Raw genomic sequence first — 18,780 nt, forward strand, 5'->3', positions numbered from 1 at the left:
AAAATAGCAAACACAATAACAAGAGTCCTATTAGAAAATTCCCCTTCTCCCTAATTTCTTTCTGGAGCACAGCGGTTTGACACATCCTGGCAAAACAACTTTTCCTGTCTAAACTGTAATTAGTGTAAAATTAGTTTGGACTGTGACGAGCATCAGTATGCTTCAGTGCAATTCATTTATATATATATATATGTATATATATATATTCATATTTAAAAAAGAGAGAGAGAGCAAGAGACCGTCACCGTGTTTTCAGCTTCCACATACAAAAATATTATTAGAATGTCAGCAGACCTTGAAATACATTGGCTAGACACTAAATGTTATACAAGCTGCACCTGCTGCCACGTCATCCGCAGATAACGATAGCGTAAGTGGTCAAAAATAATTACTGGAGGAATTTTGTTTCCCTGAACCTAAAGTCTAAGAAACAACACACTACCAACTGCTGCAGGAGTGCAGCAGTGGACAAAAGTGCTTTTGTTGGTCTTTTTAACAAGATTAAAAGAAAAGAAAAAAAGTGAGTGCATCTATCCCCAATAACCACTCGTCTCTCACACCCACACCCACGCAAATTCAGGTCTGACTGACACAGCACTTAGTCAGAAGGAAACACCCAGACGAGGTTAGCAGACCATACAGTCATCGCTGTTAAACATAACGAAGAGAAGGGAAAGAGAAAGAGACTTTAGCGCGTGTCTGTGTGCAGGAGGTGAGACTTAACTCTAAGAAGCGAAGCAGCGCTTCTTTAATCCAACCGAGTACCTAACCCGCACACACTTAGCCCCCATATCACTTTGATGCCCTGTTCAGGGAAACGATGAGATGAGAAAAAACCTCTGATCATGCCTTTTATGCAGACGCACTCATGTACAAATACACATGTGAACACACCTTAAATGTCAGACGTGAGTGCGGATGAGGGCTGTGCCTCTAATGGGAGGAAGACATTTTAATGTAACTATCAATGCACCAAAACTGTGTGTGAACCGGCATGTATACATTCTGTGGTTTTCTCCCTGGCATCTCTACAGAGTGGCCTAATGTGAAGTAATGGCTGGATTTGAATATTTTATCACTATATAAACGGGGCAAGGCAGACGGACCAATATGGATTTTGCCCGTCCTTTCTCTGCACTGACCCATGGGCAATATATCTTCCCTCCGAGGCTGACCCATGGGTAAAGTTTCCTCTCGTTTACCGCTCTGTCCATTTGTTTGTGCCCACCGCCTCGCTTCCGGCCTCTCTTTACAAACTATATAGAAATATCAAGCTTTGAAGCCCCCTCCCCGTACGCACACGCAGGCAGCCACATACACGGAGGGGTGATGTTCCGACATAATGTGAACACAAGCAGGCACTCAAATCAAAATTGTCGCTCTTCATTCACTCATTAGGAGTTGGATGAAACTTTAAATGTGTGAGAAGAAAAAGAGTCAGTCATGACTAATCTGTAGGAGCAGAGACAGGAGTCGTGTTGCTGCTCTGCAGCTGTTTGTGTGAGTGTGTGTGACTGAGTCCACCCTCTGGCCTGCCACTTTGCTCTGTGCTGTTACTCAGAACAAATCCCGGATAGACTCGTATGCTCTTGCACACTCTGTAATATCATTTTTATTCACATGTGGCCTTCTTTTTAAACTTTGATGGAAGGTAGAAGCCAGAATACTTCTCTCTCTCTGCACACACACACACACACACACACACACACAGCGCCTGGTACAGGCTCCATAACCCACATAGACACTGTGGCTACTGTCTGTTCCAAGCCAGAGCAGGGGCGGCCAGGGGAAGCAGTCCTCCAAATATAGCCCCTATATGTGTCCTTGTGTAGTTATTAAGAGATTTACACCACCTCAAACGGCTGAGGTCGGGGAAATGATACATCCCACTGCTCTCTGGTTGGAAAAAAAGACAGGCAGCACGGGGGAAAAAAATGATAATTGGTCAGTTTTTCTGTGGCCACTGGTGGTCTGAGATGAATTGGCTGACTCTTTAGGGATGAAAGTGATCATTCAGTTACCCACAAACATGCACATGAACACACTTGAGCTGTGGATCCCGTGGCCCAGTTCCAGTTGGCAGGGATGCTTTAGCGACACACTGTTCGCAGCTTCCAGCAGGGGGTTTAGTGGCTTGTGAGAGGGCGATGTTTGGAAGGAGTGAGCGAGCGGTGGCATCATTAGAACAAGACCTGGCGCTCATTAACCCTGGCCTTGCAGTTGCTCTAAACATTGCACGTCGACTGGGAGGTGGCTTGAAGCTTTCGGCACCTCCTCTCAGTTTTACTCCTCGTCCCTTTTGTCTGTGTGAGCCTGTAAGCCTTACTGGGAAATTGTGATCAGAGGTGGTAGGGCATGAGCTTCGGACTGCCCGTGTAGCTTGAAGCAGGAATTTTGCCATTTCTGCACATGGCAAGTGTCTTAAAAAGAAAACTGTTGCTCCCTGTAGAAAAGTTTTAATAGCTGTCTAAATGATCCGCATAAGAGTCTCTTTGGCCAGCTGACCCCGGCTATAGCTGCTTTGTGTCAAGTCCAACCGCCAACATTTGACTTCTACTCTGCAGGGCTTGGAGGGCCAGAGGGGTGCCGGTGCTCCACACCAGCCCCATTTCAGAGGGGTTTCTGTGGTCAGATGAATATTTAATGTGTTAGTGTGCACTTAGGAAAGAATGCCTTTGTTTTTCTCTCTATGATATCATAACCACAAGATAGAGCTGGGAGATGGGAGGCAATGCACACATGAGGCCTAAACAGCAGCGCTCAATATGCATCCAGAGCTGAAAATGGATGCTAAAGGTTGTAGATTTACTAGCCTCCTCTCAGAGTAGTGGTCGCATCATCTGAAAGCATTATGGAAGTCTATGAAGAACAAATAAAATGCTTGATATAAAATGTCTGGTATTAACAATGTAGTGAAAGGCGATGGCTGTGTTTTGAAGAGATGGGTGTGCCGTTCCCAGCCCTGCTTTGTTTCGCGTGTGTATGTGTGTGTGTGTGCTTTTATTTCCTGATAGTGTTTTATCTTCACTGCAGCATTGCTTTGCTCTTTTGTGTCTGTGCTTTGAAGCATTTTGAGGTAAGTTCAGGTGTAAAACGTGCGAAAAGTGTAAAGTTATGTTCTTCCTCACACTGCACGTGGGCGTTTCGAAGACCAGACCGCACGAACAATCTCCACCGAGCGTTGCCCAGCCTTCCCTTCACAAAACCCGTATCAGCTCAACAGGGAGGCAGTGTTTGCTCAGCGAGGTGACTGCCAGGACTTTAACACGATGCCACAGCTGAACGATCACCCAGTGCGACCTGTTTCCTTCCTTCACCCTCGCACTTTTCTCTACTTCTCCTCTCGTTTTCTGTCTGTCTGTCTGTCTCTGCCTCCTTTAAAAGAAAGAAACATATGTTGCCGTCCAAAGGGAGACACATTAAACACAAGCCCTTTTTAGTTAAGGGCTGGGTTCTTTTTCAGGGACAAAGTGAAACTCTATCTGAACAGCAAAGGCCAATACGTGCTTTGGCTGTGACCCAGCTCTGCAGTGAATATATTTGAAGTGTAAATATTTGTTTTCGTCGTATAAATGGACTTGATAGGCCCCTGATAACAGACAAGAATTAATGTGGAGTGCATGTATCACAGTGAAAACTATGTCTGGACTGTCTATGTATGCATGGTATTGAATTGCATAAAAAAACAATGTTTGGGTAGTGTAAGGAGCACTCCCGAGTCCAGCGCAAAGTACACAAAATGGCAGCTGGGTGAGCTTTTTTTGTTGCATTATTGAATCATTTTAATAATACCACAAGTTTTAGGTCAGGGAAGCCCTTGTTTTTTGTGCTAGCGCACTGAAACTAAAGTCTTGAAAAGATATGAAAACAAGCTGCATCCTTATCTAACTTCTGAAACTCGACAGTGTACCGGGGTGACAGTTGAACACATGTTGCAGTGGGGCCTACTTGCCTGCGAGCAAACTTCCGTTTGCCCTCAACAGACACTGGGGACGTTTCAACATGTGTTGAGCAAAACCTTGTACACCTGTCTTCCTCTTCCTCCTCTCTAGTGGACCTGAACCCCCCCCCCCGTCACGTTCCCACCCTGCTTCTTTCTGCCACCCTTTTCGTTTACTTCCCTTTTCGTTCTATTATGAGCACAGCCCAAAACACTTTTCTGCAGCAGTGCATTTGGCTCTGTGCTTCCCAAGGCCACCAATCACACCATTGGGTATTTACAGTGGGGCAAATCAAAGTTCTTGTTTTGAGGCTGACCCTGAAGGATGTGGGTTTTACCCTTGGCTGGTGATTGTGGCTGTCTCGTCTGGGCCTAAATGAGTCGATGCTTGCCACACTCAGACATTACACTGCTTTAAACTCATTTACATAACGCTCCCGTACGTCCTTATGAATAAATGCGTAAAGTTTTACAACTCTGTGCGCTCACTTCATGATAATGACAAACTGTATCTCTGGATATAAGTGTGAGCTAAAGTGTCTATCATAAACACAGCAGCCCTTTTAGTTTTTTTTTTTTCTTTTTTTTTTTGCGGAAACATTATTTAGGCTTTCAGGGGGACGTCAACAAAAGTTGTGGCATGCTTTTATCATCCTCTACGGCCACAGCTGGGGGACCGTCTGGTCCCTGAGGCAGATGCATCAGCCTGTCTCTGGGGACATCAGCACTGTGAAAATCCCCCTCGTAGGCCTAACACAAGCTGCTCACAACGGAAGTTGCTACATGAGACTGTTTGAGCAAAGAGCGAAGCCTTCCTTTTCTGATAAGGGGATAAAGTGCTTTGCGTGTGTGTGTGTGTGTGTGTGTGTGTGTGTGTGTGTGTGTGGAACAGAAGCAGTGCCACACAAGGACAGCCCTGCAGCGAGGCAGGTTGAGGCAGGCAAAGAGGGTGAGGGGGTGCCAAAATAGTACCCAGATTCTAGAACAATACAGCAAGGCCCGTAGCACATTGAGAGCAATCATCCCTCTTTTGTCTGGCCTTTCTGTACTTTTGTGTGTGTGTGTGTGTGTGTAACTGTCTTCTGAGGCGTGTTGGGGGGTGATATGAGTGGAGCTGTTTTGCAGGCCTTTTGGCTGAATGCCTGCAGACTTTGCAGTGCTGCTGCTGCTTTGGCCTTGTTGTGCACAGAAGGCCTATTTGGCTCGGGTGACAGATCATATTAAAGCAATAAGCTGCTCTGAGTGTGTTATTTTAGCTCAAACGGTGAATGAGGTTGTTGTGCACATCTGTGTGTGTGTTTACGCTCGCGTCTGCGTGGTAGTCAGGTCGCTCTAAGTAGCGAGGTGCTGGGTGAAAGGTGGGGGCCTCGCAGAGCTGTGGGAAAGGAAGACAAGCTGCTGCTGTCACATACATCAATGCAACGCCAGCAGATGTGTCAAACGGCTATGGGTTCACACCTCCGTGCATAGTAGCTCACACACAATTATGTGCAAAAATGAGTGCATTTGCCCCTAAACACACACGCAAACACACAGAGTTCCACTGAATGACAAGATTAAGATTCCAGGTGGGTCAGAGCAAATGTGTGAAATGTAAAATGTGTGAATTTTCCATCATGTAGGCACGCATAAATTTTTTTATTTATTTTTTTTACTTTCAGTTCTTTCTCTGTGTGTCTGTTTTTTTTTTTTCTTTTTTTTTTTTTTTAATGCTCTTGGTGGACTGTTGCAGAAGTGTCAAGGTTACAAGACTGACCTCTCCTTTGCTCTGATGATTCCAGTCTGTGTTTACCTACAGAATTACAACTTTCTCCACTGCTGGAAGCAAAAGAAAAGTTCTTGCTGCACCTATTATTTGCTCACTGTTCCTAACCATTAAGGCCTGAAGAAATAAATATCCAAACCGCAGGGTGGTGGTACACAGCGTCTTTTCCAGTAACCAGCAGGTGCCTTCTTCCCACAAACCGCCCCCCCACCCACCCCTCGCACTCTTTGCCCCAACGCAGAAAACGGTTTATTGTCATAATCCAGCGGGGGAGAAAAATATTCCTCCACTCATGGGCCATTTATTTTTCTAAATGCAGATCGGAACTTTTATTGAATTACAGCTGAAAGGTCGTAATGGCTCCCTCCTGTATGGGTCAGTGTAAATAAGGAAGAGTGAGCACACACAGAGTGGGCATTTTACTTCAAGTCATAGGTAAGTAAACAGGAAAGACGCTTGGCTGCTGAGTTTGCAGGGGAGTGGGTAGGTGGAGAGAGCTGAGTGGAGATGTTGGCCCGACTTCTTATTTGATTATGAGAATGTGTCTTCTGCTTGCATCATAAGACTGAATTAAAAGTGCCGTCTGGGACCTCTGTAAATAATTTGGTAATTCCTGGGACGTCCTGCTGTTCTATTCGCCGTCAGTGAATATGGGGAGGAAATTTGTGTCTGAGTGGAAAAAGAAAGGGCATTTTACCCCAAAGCTTGTGTGTGTGTGTGTGTGTGTGTGTGTGTGTGTGTGTGTGCGTGCCTCCAACAGTCATCAGCAGGCCTGAAGGAGGAGGATTCACTGCACTGTTTCAAAATGTGGACAATGTTCTTCTTTTTCCTCATACAGCTGAAACTTGTGCATTGACACTGCAGCAACATGCCGAACAACAAACAGAGGCAGCAAAGGGAGAAGAGGAGAAAAAATGGTGCCCGTGATTGGCTAATGGCTGCAATTTCTTTGTTTATATCACAATTCGGCCGAGGTATTTAAACTAATTAGCTCTGCTTTCACAGGAAAGCCTAAGTGCAAAAGCTTAAGCAGGATTACCTACAACTGTGTGTGAATGCACGAGTGCGCGTCTCGTCCTCAAAGAGAATTGGCCTCAAAGCTTCTAGATGTGGTTAAGGTGGCAACAGTGGTCAGAGAGCTTCCATCTCAGTCCTTTATTTATCCTCCCACGACAAAATTTGATCATGTTACACTCACAACGAAAAAAGACATGAGAAAATAATTAGCAGCTGAGTGGCTGCTTCTAAAGCTTACGGATATGCATGATATGGCCCTCATCTGCTTCCCGTCACAAGTCTGAAAGCTCAAAATGCGGTGGATGGTTTGTCCCAGTACACGAGTTCCTCTCTGAAATCAGTTCAGAACTATTCAATATGTACCACTGCATTCCAGTGGATTTATCAGTTAGCCAATATTTGTTCTACGTCTAATCACTGAAGCCAAGTATGATGCATTTGGAGTGACCCCGGGGGGGAGAAAGACCACAGTCGACAGGCTCCAGTCAGTGCAGACGCCACTGAGTGTCATTTCTTCGAAAAGATATAAAATCTGCCCTTTATCAGTTCCCATCTGTCTCTGTGTGGTGTTGAGGCAGACTCTCGTCTCAACCAAATCATAAATTAGGTGGTCATGAGGTTGATCGTTGAGGCTCGCCACTATTTGTCTGTGTATGTGTGACTGTGTGCATGAGCAGGCTGCTATGTCTCCAGGTTATAACATCTCGTAGTCAGGAAAGCACCCGGCATCACGCATGCCGCTTCCCCCCCCTCCCGTGGCACTGATACACCTGTAGGCCTTTCTTTCAAAGACACCCATCTCCATTTTCAAACATCAAAGTTTTCTTTGAGAGAGCAATTCGCACCGAGGGGGATCCTTTCATGTGATCTGCGGAGCATGGGCGTGGCTGCACTTAAAGAGATGCACCTGGCAGGTGCATAAGCTGGGCACCCGCACACGCAAATGCATACGCAGCAGCATTCATGCTATCTCTTTGTTTACTTTGCAGAGCGACTGCAATATCACAGGAAAAATAACACAGCAAATGTCATTGTTTGTCTATTTGCATACTTTGTACAGTCTGTGTGCCAAATGCAAATAAAATCAACCCGCCAACTCTAACATGCACCCGACCCCCTCCCCTCCCTCCCTGACTACCTCCCTACGCCCACCATTCTCCTCATGGAGCTGTAGGAACACACCCAACCGAGTAAACACAGGCAACAAAACACGACAGTACTTGTGTGATTTTGGATGCGTGGGCCTGTGTTGGTGGGAAAGTGTGTCAGCTCTGGCTGTATGTATACAGGTACTGCACGTATGCTGTGTAATTCTGTTAGTGGTTACGATGTTTTCACGTGTATCATTCTCAAGTATCACAAGACAAATGAGCACTTTGACGTCGCTCAGGTATAACGAGCTGCCGCATCTTCAGCATTCAGCAAACAACAGTCTGTGCAAATCTCATCACCTCATACGTGCACAAAAAATAATGAGCCAATCTATCTAACAGTTCATATTCATCGTTTCGCTTCTAGTGTTATTTATCCGTCTTGATTATATTACTCTGATTAAATGAGATGGCACTCGAAAATTCATTTGAAAAACTCAACAGCAACCACGACACGGTTACTCAAAAAAAAAAATCCACAAACCTCATTGGGAGCGGTTTCACATAGGAACTATTTTGTTTCTACCGAAGCGCACCCGCCAACCAAAGGAAACACGCAGCTAGATAATATTACAGCTCAGTTGAGTTACAGCATTAATGTTTACACGCTGTCACAAGCGTGACCCTCCTATTGCAGGTAGAGAAGCATTTTCTTCTGCATACTGACATAGTTGGCAGGTGCAGTTCAGTTAAAGAGGAAATAGTTCCCACGTGAAACTGCTCACATCAAGGTTTTATGGATCATTTTGTTTGGTTTTAGTTTTTTAATATCTTGGTTATGATGTGCTACTAATAACGAAACATGGGGCACAGCACATATCTCCAAAAAATAGGGCGGGGGGGATCTCCACAGCAGGGCAAAGAGGCAGAGGCAGAGTTAAAACTAGATATTTAAGATTCAGCTGAAAATGTGTGGAAGCTATTTTCTAGTTAGTGACATTACAAACACACACTCATAGCTGAACTGATTTCTCACACACAGACAAGTCTCTAATCTGCTGTCAGATATTAAATTTATATAATTTTTTTGACACCATATACTTGTTATTTGTCAGCCTTAACGAAAGAGCTTTATTTTGTCTGAACTCTCTGCCTTGACCCACAGCAAGGTCTTTCGGGGAACTGATTCATTTCAGGTTGAGAGATACAGAAATACAAACGGGCCCTTCCCCCGGGGCTAAATAGGCAGCAGTTGATGTCATGTATAAGCGAGGTGGTGAGAAGGGCAACAAAAATATAGCTGAGGGATTAATCGGTGAGAATAACCCTGCTCGGGCGTATGAGCTGTTGTGTGGAGGCATCTGATAGCAGCGACAAACAGGGGAGGGACTCGACACTTCAGTCATCTGCTTTCCTTTTTTGCCTTTCTGTCTTTTTCTAGCTCAGCATGCCCTCTCTTGTTGCTGGATGTGATATTTTGTTAGAGCTCAGACGAAACTGGAGGGAGAGCTTTCATCAACAGTTGTGCTTCCAGTTTGGGCTCAGCAGAAGTTTGATATTAAAGTCTGACAGATAGATTGGGGGGTGGGGGTGGATTAGGATGACAAATGCCGGATGTTTGATGAGGAAATCAGCAGCAAGGGAGACAAAAATACTGTTCAGGAACAGAATTCTGTCTGTGTGCATTCATGACCGTGATGCTGTGTGTCTGGGCATGTGGATATACATTAGTGTACACAACTGTACTCATAGCGTAAGTGTTTCCTTTACTGCTCGAGCGCTTTCAAGCATAGCATTCTTTGTTACATTGCCGCAGGCGAGCCACCGCTGCAGTCCTGTCCATCAGGTTCTCTCGACTAGATCCGTAAACATTAAAATCCCTCCTTCCCTTCGCTGCCAGCTCCTGCCATGGCTCGACAGGCAGCAATGCAAATGCAGGCCGTACACAAACAGCCTGCAAAGCCCCGCACGGCCGGGCCTAGCGGCCTGCCAGCCTGCAGACAGGTGAGCCCGGCACTGACCAAGATGTACAGGCATCGTTGTGTGTAATCGTTGACTAACAACAACCAAAAGAAAAGCAGTTTTTGCATGTAAAACTGTCTCTGAGATGACATTCATAATTTTTAAAAAATGCAGTTTTGTGTGTTGGCAGAAGCGCCTCGCAACATTTGGCTCGACACGTTGCACAGTTGCAATGTGCTGCCCTGTGGTTAGAAAATGATCTGATTAATTTTATGGTCCTAATAATGTCTGAATGTTGGTGTGTGTTCCTGTTCTGTCTGATATAGTCTCAGAATGTGCTTCTTGTTTAAATAAGAGAGGCCCTTAATCTCATCTTGTGAGGTTTCTATTTTGAGGTTTTTTTTCTTTCTTTTTTTACGAACTAAGCTCATCTCGGCCTCAGATCAGACACACCACATTGAAACCAGCATAATGAACAATATAAATGTGCTGCGTTTCAAAATGCTCCCTCTATCCTGGTCTCCTCACAGAGTGCATTTTAACCTTTGCACAAAAGGCCACCAGTCTGTGTTTGAAATTGAGGGGGCTTTAGTTCGAGTTCATGAATATTGAAATCATATTCAGACGTTTCTTTTCTGTCATTCTGTGAATTTCCTCTCAGCACAGTGTAACAGAGTTTAATGGAGCTCTAAATTCCTCCTGCCCTAAATTAAACAGTGTTACTTTATAGCACCCAGCGCCAGTGTAAAAGTAGCACGGCCTCTCTGACGCCTCAGCTGAAGCCGTAACTTGTTGACAGACAGACAGGAGACAGCATTAACGTACACAGTTATTTCACACCGACACACTTGCAGATGAACCAGAGAATGCACTTGATGCACTCGCACACACATTCAGCTTCTTTTTTTTCTATTTGAACAGAATACAATCAAATTGAAACCATGCCCGCACACACACACAGCGTTTATTATTATCTACTCGCTGTTCTCTTTTATACCTCTGCAAATAGACGGCACTTAGTTTGGCAGGGTGAGGAGTGGGGGTGGGGGGCTTGATGCTTCTCACTCCATGCCCCCTGAGCTCCCTTTGCTAACCGTGTCCTTTCATGTGGCTCTCGCTGCCACTCTCTCTGTCCCCTGTGTGCTCCATGTTCACCGGTTCTAAAGAACCCACTTCCGCATAAGCCGCAGTTATCCACCTCTAAGCAACCCTGATAAGTAAGATTCCTCCATAGAAACTATCAGAAAATCCTATTTCTCATATCTATCTCAACTTGAGCTCATTAAAAAATAAAAATGCACGCATACAGCTCTAACCGTCAGTGACTGAGTCATCTGAGTACCTCTGCTTTCACCATCCCTCGCACTAGAAGCATCAAACCACAAGAGCATGTAGCTGTGGCTGAAGGATGGCGCTAACAGCTTTAGCATGCCGTGCCTTCCTGCCAGGGCTAACGGTGGCTGGAGTCTGCCCTGTGTTAAATCAACGAGCCACTTATGTGGTTGTGCAGGCAGGTACAGTACGACCCCTCTGACCAGCGCTGAAGAAGGTAGGAGTGAGGAGGAGGAGGAGGAGGGTTCCACTGAGCTGAGCCACCTGCGGCTTGGAGACTCACTCAGCTCCTCTTAGTGGTCTTGGGTTTTGCCTTAATATGCTTTACAGTTTCCTCTGACAGGGCCCTTCCCTGTGCCCCTGCTGCACACACACACAGACACACAAGCCTACCCTACTATTTAAGTGAGGACAATATATTGCCCTACATTCATTCTCTAGAGGCTTACCATAACCCAAGCTTAACCCAAACTTCACTCTAATCTTAACCCCAAAACCCAAGCCTTAACCCCAAAAGAAATCTAGGGGAAACTGGATTTTCTAGCACATCTTGATCGTGTGAACTGATTCTCTAGCTCTCCCTTCACCAAGGCACTGCACACCCACGAATGCACTTGCACTTGCTTTCAGGCCTGCTCAGTGTAAGACTCTCATCTACATTCAAGAAGCCAGTGGGTTTACTGACACCCACACTTAGAGAATCGGGAGTCGACGCTGACAGTGCTGTGCAGCATCGCACCTCAATGCATTTTAGCAATAATGCTAGTGTGAGTGGGTCTCTTTGTGCGTGTGCGTGTGCACTTACTGCGTGGTTCGCGGGGTCCGTCCACGGTCACTTTGATGGCGCGGTGGTACGTGGCCACCTGAGGCGGTCCAGTGAACACGGTGATGGTCAGAGTGAAGCTCTTTCCTGCAGCACAGCAACCAAATCGCGTTCATGAGTGTTATTTATTCTTCTTTGTAAACGACCGTTTAGAATGATCTGCAAAACTTATTTTCTCTCTTCTCACAACAATACTTCGCTTGTTCAACCTCAAATCATCACCGGCTTTCGTCCCGCTGCTGCAGCCTTTGAATTCAAATTAAATAATAAGAAGAAGAAAGAGAAGAAGCCAAGGACCCTCTCTCTTAAGACGGTCTGGCTGCGGGTATGATTTGGATTATTGAGGGAATGTCTTCCAGATTGTGCCAAAGAGCTTACAGCAAGAGTTTATTGTTCAACAAGGCAGGCTCTCGCTCCCATTCTGCATCAAAGTGCAGAGAGAGGAAGGCTGGACCACGCAGGGAGTCCGGCGCTCGTCCCAGGCTCTGAGAATAGCGTCCCTTGTTAAATGGAGACTGAGTGGGAAGACAGACATAAAATCCTCATGTGGGTGGGCTAATTGGCTGCAGAAATAAAAGGTACGAACTACTTAAAAAAAATCATGGAAAAGACAATCAGATAAAAAATAGAAATATAAAATCCAGAAATGGCCTCACGGAGAGAAGCGAAATGACTCCGATGAGGCTTTTAAAATCGTTCTCTTTTATTATTTAAGTTGACCATATTTACTTGAACTTTGCGCTGTTTTGATTTTCTCAATATAGCATAAAATGGTACACGGTAGGCCTATGGTTTGACCACAACATCCTGGAAACGAGCCTGTTGACGTGGGAATTTTTATACAGCAATTAAACGCAATAACCGTGATAAATAGTGCGCAATAGTCCATAAGATGCACGCATCCTAAACGGTGGCGGGGATTATTTGACAAATTGCCCCGGGACATAAATTGCACGGTGGTTTCTCATCCATCCCTCCGACTTGCACCACGTCGATGATTATTTGTATTCCCTCGGATTAAGAAAATTATACAGCCACATTGCAGCTGCATACCGTGACGCAGGCCAGATGTTTCTGATGACACCCGTGGACGTCAGTTGGCAAGGTGTGGGCACTCGTCGTACCCAAACATAAACGCTTCCACATTTGCAGAATTATCTCAGCAACAGAAATCATCCCCAAAACTGACAGAAAAGTATTTATGCGCGAGCTGTATTTTAATACGCGCAGCGGTGCAGCCTGTGCAAAATATTTAGTTTCATATCATCCGAGTTCTCTCAAAAATAATATGTTGTCACTCGTTTTTTGTTTGTTTTTTTCTGTGCCCAGAAATATGATCTATTATTATGTGTTTTCAAATGCATTACACGCAGACATTCCCTCATCGTTTGTGTGCAGGCCGGTGTGTGTGTGTGTGTGTGTGTGTGTGTGTGTGTGTGTGTGTGTGTGTGAGAGAGAGAGAGAGAGAGAGAGAGAGAGAGAGAGCGAGAGAGAGAAAGAGAGAGAGAGAGCGAGAGAGAGAGAGAGAGAGAGTTTCAGAGGTTACGCTCACCTCGTCCGCTCCTGCCCACGAAGCGCAGGTCGTTGAAGCGAGCCACCTGGTTCTTCATTACAGCCGAGGCGTTCCTCAGCTCGGCCGAGTAGTTCTCGTCGTTTCCGGCCATCACGGTGACCAGAGTCCCGTCGGGGACGTCACCAAGAGCCACAACCTGAGCGCAGGAGAGGGAAAAAAAGATGTTGGTCACTCGGGTCATCAAAGCAAATGTGCTCAATGCGCGCGTAAAACCGCATCCGACTGTTTCGTAATATTAAGTTAGAAATCGTACATTGTACAATTTGAACACAATGTCAACAATAAACTGCTGATTGAATTATGCAGCTTGGAGATTTTTTTAAAGTAGACAATGTCATCACGTTAACAAAGAAATCATATAAATTTCACTACACGTTCTGTGACTGTGATGTCCTCATCCGAGCGGATCCGAACACATGACAAAGACAGTTAACTGATAAAAACACAAGAATTGACTCAGGAAGCGTCAACATTGCGTAATCCAGAAACACATAAAGGTACAAAATATTAATTCAGCTGCTCTTGCTACTTGCACTTAAATTTCTTATCCCTTATTGTGTAATTTAAAGCCTAAAAAAGCAAATGTTATTTTTACGATTTGATATTTAAAATTTCACTCAAAGCAAAAACTGAAAGTCACCCAAAAATCCCATCAGATAATTCTAAATAAAAGAAAATGGATTACTTCCTCAAGTCCCATTTGCTTGGTTTTAATTTATTTATTTTTTGTTCTTCTTTTTTTTCTTTACTCGTACATTTAAGGAAGTTAGAGGCCTGCAGTGGGAATTATTAAATGAAAAACATAACACATGATAATAAGGAGCGATGTGTCTTGCCTTGAAAGCCACGGGGAGCGTCTTGTTGCACCTCCAGTGAGACGGCAGCACAGAGCAGAGGAAGTTCGGGCTGTCGGTCCGGACCAGCTCGCCCGCGTGGTCCGCAAGGACGTCCACCACGTTCCTGGTGTCCGGTCTTGACCTGATGGGCCCTGCGGTGGCCATGGCCCCGTTGCTGTCTCCAATCTTGCTGCAGGGGAAGGATGTGGAGGGCGGCGTGAACCGTCTGGTGGTCGGCGGCTCTACGGGAATATGCATCACAACAGCTTGGGTCAGTGCCACCTGACTGGGTCGGATCAGAGGAGCAAAACTCTTTGGAGGGAAAAGTTTTTGTCTGTCTCTCCAGACGATGCTGGTGTCAAGAGTCCACTGTGTTGGCGCAAAGGTTGGAGGCGAGAGCGCAGAGTGGAAAGAGCCTCGCTACCTGAACAGAAACTACAAACTGGTGACTGTGTGGCTAGATCATCTGCACATAATGTGTCGGCTCGAGCAGCACCAGAGCCGACAAGGTTTGCTCTAATTTCAGCAAAGACGTGCAAATAAAAGCTCTGCGGCAGCGCTCAGCTTGTCTTATATCGGTGCTCGCGTCTGCCGCACACCGTGGATTTCTTTCTGCCGCGTGAGAACTGAATATAAGCACCACAAACTGCCCGAGATCTCACTCAAACTCGCAAATAAGTGAATGAATCTCCCAAATATTTTTCTGCAGATCGGTAAGAGTCTGTTGGCACAGGTAATCCAGGCGCGATATATTAAAAAAAAATTAATCCGCCTAACTAAAACCAAAAAAATGTCTCGACTAAACAGCGATTTTCTTTTTAAGCAGACGCCTCCCGCTGATTTCACCAGAAACTTTTTTCACCGCTGGTTTAAAAACAAAACAAAACAAAAAAGTCTAATTAAATTTCTCAAACTCGAATATCTACAGTCAAACTGCAGTTAAAGCACAGCGATGTCCTGTTTCTTGCGTAAAAGTTCTCGCAACCGTATCCCAGTTTAGGTGTTCCCACAAAAAAAAAAAAAAAACCCCAAAACCAACACAACTCTGGAATAATGGGAACGATCCTGTCGCTCCAGTTGGATTTCCTTTAAAAGTTATCCTTTAGGGCGCAAGAAGAAGCCGTGAGGATGAACAGGGTGCAGAGTGCCGCGATATTATTTTACCCTAGTCATTTTAGTGTTTAGTGGTTGGGAGTGTGGAGATGATTTCGACCAATGAATCTACTGGGCTGGGCTTTCATCAGACCAATCAAACTCGCCGGTGCTCCCTCTGCAGCTATGCACTGTTGTCACACACACGATCTAAATTATTGATACATATCTCTGCTTTTCTCTGTGTTTTTATGCGCTACACATGCTTTTTACATGAAACAGAAAGCAGGAGACAGCGTGCGTTAAGAGGAAATGTTTTATTTTTATTTTATTTTTTCAGAATAAGAGACGCCAGATATAACTTACGAAAACAAAACCAGCATGCAAGCAAATACTTTTGCTTAAATTATTATTTTTATTATGACTATTAATGAAATAAGCAGATGCTTTAAATGGTGAATTTGATGGACTATAGCGCTTAAGAATAAATCTTGCGTTTGGCTTCTGTGGAGATTTACTGTAAATCCCGAGTGTCACAGGGCACCACCTTAATCGTTAAAATATTATATAAGATCAAAGGTGTGCACCTTTATCTCCACGCTGGTTTATCACACAGCCTCCTCTGAACTCAGCTGTTTGGAAGTGATCTAAAGAAGGCCCGAGACTGCACAGGTCTGCGGTTTCAATCTCATTTATTCATTTTAGACGCTATTATATCTCGAGGCTTCGCACCATCTCTAAATTTTCATAAAGTGAAATTATGGGTTTAAGATAGATCCATATCATTTTAATTGACTGAGCGGAATTCAATAAAAAAAATTAAAGCAAACAAGCAAATGTGTTTTTTCCACATCAAAGAACATAACAGAGTCAATGCGTGTGTGCCAGAGGCTGAATTCATTAGAAATGTTGAGGGTTACATCAAATGACGGCACACCCTGCTAAAGCCTTCCGCCGTGCTACTTTTTGACACTAGTTGGCGCATTTGCCTTTTCAATCGCTGACAGCCCCGGCGGTCTGAGAAGCAGACATTTCACATCTGCAGAGGAAACTTTTATCTGCTCCCTGAGATGAGTCGGAAATCTGAATTAATTTCGACTTTAGGCCAAACGCTTAAACATATTTTTGATTTTTGGGGGGAATTTCTGTTTAGCTGGTGGGAGATTTGCTCCCCGGGCATTTTCATATTCACATCCACGTGTGAGATATTTGCCCGGATCACAATAAAATGTGTTATTGTCGGGAAATAAAAATTCTTATTAGAGCACGCACATTTATTCGTTTAAAAACTTCTCATTGAAGCCAACTGAATGAATAAAATGCGATATTTGCGCGTCTACATACATCATTTATAGATTCAATTCTCTGAGAGTTTTTTTGTGTGTGTGTGTCTGCTGTAATTCATTTTAAATGCACAGACAGGCTTTTAAACATCGCTTAAAAATACCGTGTGCACATTTTACTGAGTTTGGCGAGGAGTGATCGATTAGGAGAGAAAGCATTACGCTCTAGAAATTTGGTAGTTTTGATTTAAAAATGCCACAAAACGTAAAATAATAATTAATGAATTAAATTCAGCGAATATATGTTTTAGTAAAATTTTCATAGTGTGTGTGCAGTTTTTTAACGCTGTTTGTTTGCAAAATAATTAATTGAGAGCAGCTAAGTAGCTCGTCGGAGTGGTTTCCCTTAACCTTTCCTGCCGCAGTGATCAGAGCTGCAGTCACACAGCAGGATGCAGAGCTTAGACAGAAACATTATAAACAACATTCTAAAATTTTAAGATGTTAAAATCGTCTGAAAACTCAATTTTATTTCCTAATAGCTATCAGCAAACATCAGTTGATCATTGTTGGCGCATCTGTGCAACATTCATTAATATTTACAATGGTAACGTTGCACAACCGTGTGCGCAGAGTGCCAGCCAAGTGTTGCTAAACTTTAGTTCTCTAAATAAATTCTGTGAAATTCTACCTGCGTGCCGTTCTCTCTCTTTCCTTCTGGGCTGAATGCTGTGAGAAATATTAATGTGCAGGCTTGTTTTAACACTCTCACACTCCTTGTCTGTGGTTGCTTGTTTTTTGTAATGTAGGACAGCGGTTCAGAGGGTTTGAGCAAAGCTTTGAAAAAAATTACGCACTGAAAGCACATGAGAAAAAAAAAAGAAATATTTTATGGTAGCAAAGCCACCATCACACTTATCCCTGGTTCACAGAAGACAGCAGCATAAATAATTGCTTTATGTGTTGACACTGTTGGTATTTATTTTTTTTACCTGATGTGAGAAATCTCCAAATCACAGAAGCTTAGAGCTGTACAACCTGACCTCCCTGAATTAAAACAATAAATAAATCGGATCAGATTAGCTGTCACACTGCCTCTATTTTAAAAAAGCACAGCTGGACTGGGACAGTGACAATGCTGGTGGTATTTTAGTCATCCTCCTGCCCTAGTTCATTATTAATATGTGACCACACGCCCCAGCTATACTCCACTCAGCCTTAATGTGCGCTCCGGGCGCCTGTCACATTTAGACCTCCACATTTCAACATGCAGTTTCTACAGTTTCAGCCGCACAGGCATCGAGGATGGAGCCCGCCGTGCCCCTGAACGATTTTTAATGATCCGAGTGGGCTGAGCCTGAAATCAAGACAGAACTCCTGGAGGACATGTGAAACCCAGGACCCACCTCAAAAAGGCCTCAGCGTATAAGATTCTTGAGCATTCAGGGATGAAAAGAAAACAGATCCTTCAGATATAAATCAAGAAATCACATCATTGTTTACTGACGGTTGCTCTGTGAAAACCTGTGGTTGAGAAGTTGCCTTCATCTGTTTTCCTGGCCTGAATCAGAACAAAAGAAGGGGTCTCCTCAGCATCAGAAAGCATCACACAGTCTGTCTGAAGCACCGCAGTAAAACAAATCTGAAATGGGGCATTTTAGACACTCTGGACAAGTCGAATAAAAAAAAAAAAAAAGGAGTTCAAAGGTTTTGTGGAATCTTTACAAAGTCTTCTGTGAATTTAAAGCCAAAGGAAACCCTGCTTGCTTTGGGTTCTGTGTGCAATGAGTCAGATTGTAAAGACTAATATGAGTATGATCCCTATTAGTGGAGAAACAGCAAAGCCTTTGGGGTCTGTAAAGGTATACCTGGCTCTAAATGCCAACCACACTGCTTTCAGTGCCACTTAAAAGCCACTTTGAAGATGGGGACAGTCTCAGATATGTCGAGATCTCTTTAAAGTTTTTCTTTTTTTTCCCCCCTCGAATATGATCTATTAGCCTGTGTAAACTCCCAGGCTATTTTCAGACATGCACACATAAGCCTTTGGATGGGTAGCTATTCAT

General features: G+C 44.2%; 1 protein-coding gene across 1 annotated transcript in view; it reads right to left on the reverse strand.

The window, feature by feature from the left end:
• The window catches only part of runx3 (RUNX family transcription factor 3), a 28,411-nt gene extending 12,944 nt beyond the window's left edge, over positions 1-15,467 (reverse strand). The window contains exons 1-3 of the mRNA XM_085343644.1: positions 14,340-15,467; positions 13,483-13,639; positions 11,913-12,017 (exon numbers count right to left, since the gene is read on the reverse strand). Of these exons, the coding sequence (XP_085199770.1) occupies positions 11,913-12,017; positions 13,483-13,639; positions 14,340-14,597 (520 nt within the window). The 5' untranslated portion in view covers positions 14,598-15,467. The remainder of the gene's footprint in view (positions 1-11,912; positions 12,018-13,482; positions 13,640-14,339) is intronic.
• Positions 15,468-18,780: the final 3,313 nt, after the last annotated feature.

This window comes from Diplotaxodon limnothrissa, linkage group LG19, assembly GCF_057381915.1.
Source record: "Diplotaxodon limnothrissa isolate DT_005_m linkage group LG19, D_limnothrissa_male_GT1.1, whole genome shotgun sequence".
Taxonomy (NCBI): domain Eukaryota; kingdom Metazoa; phylum Chordata; class Actinopteri; order Cichliformes; family Cichlidae; genus Diplotaxodon; species Diplotaxodon limnothrissa.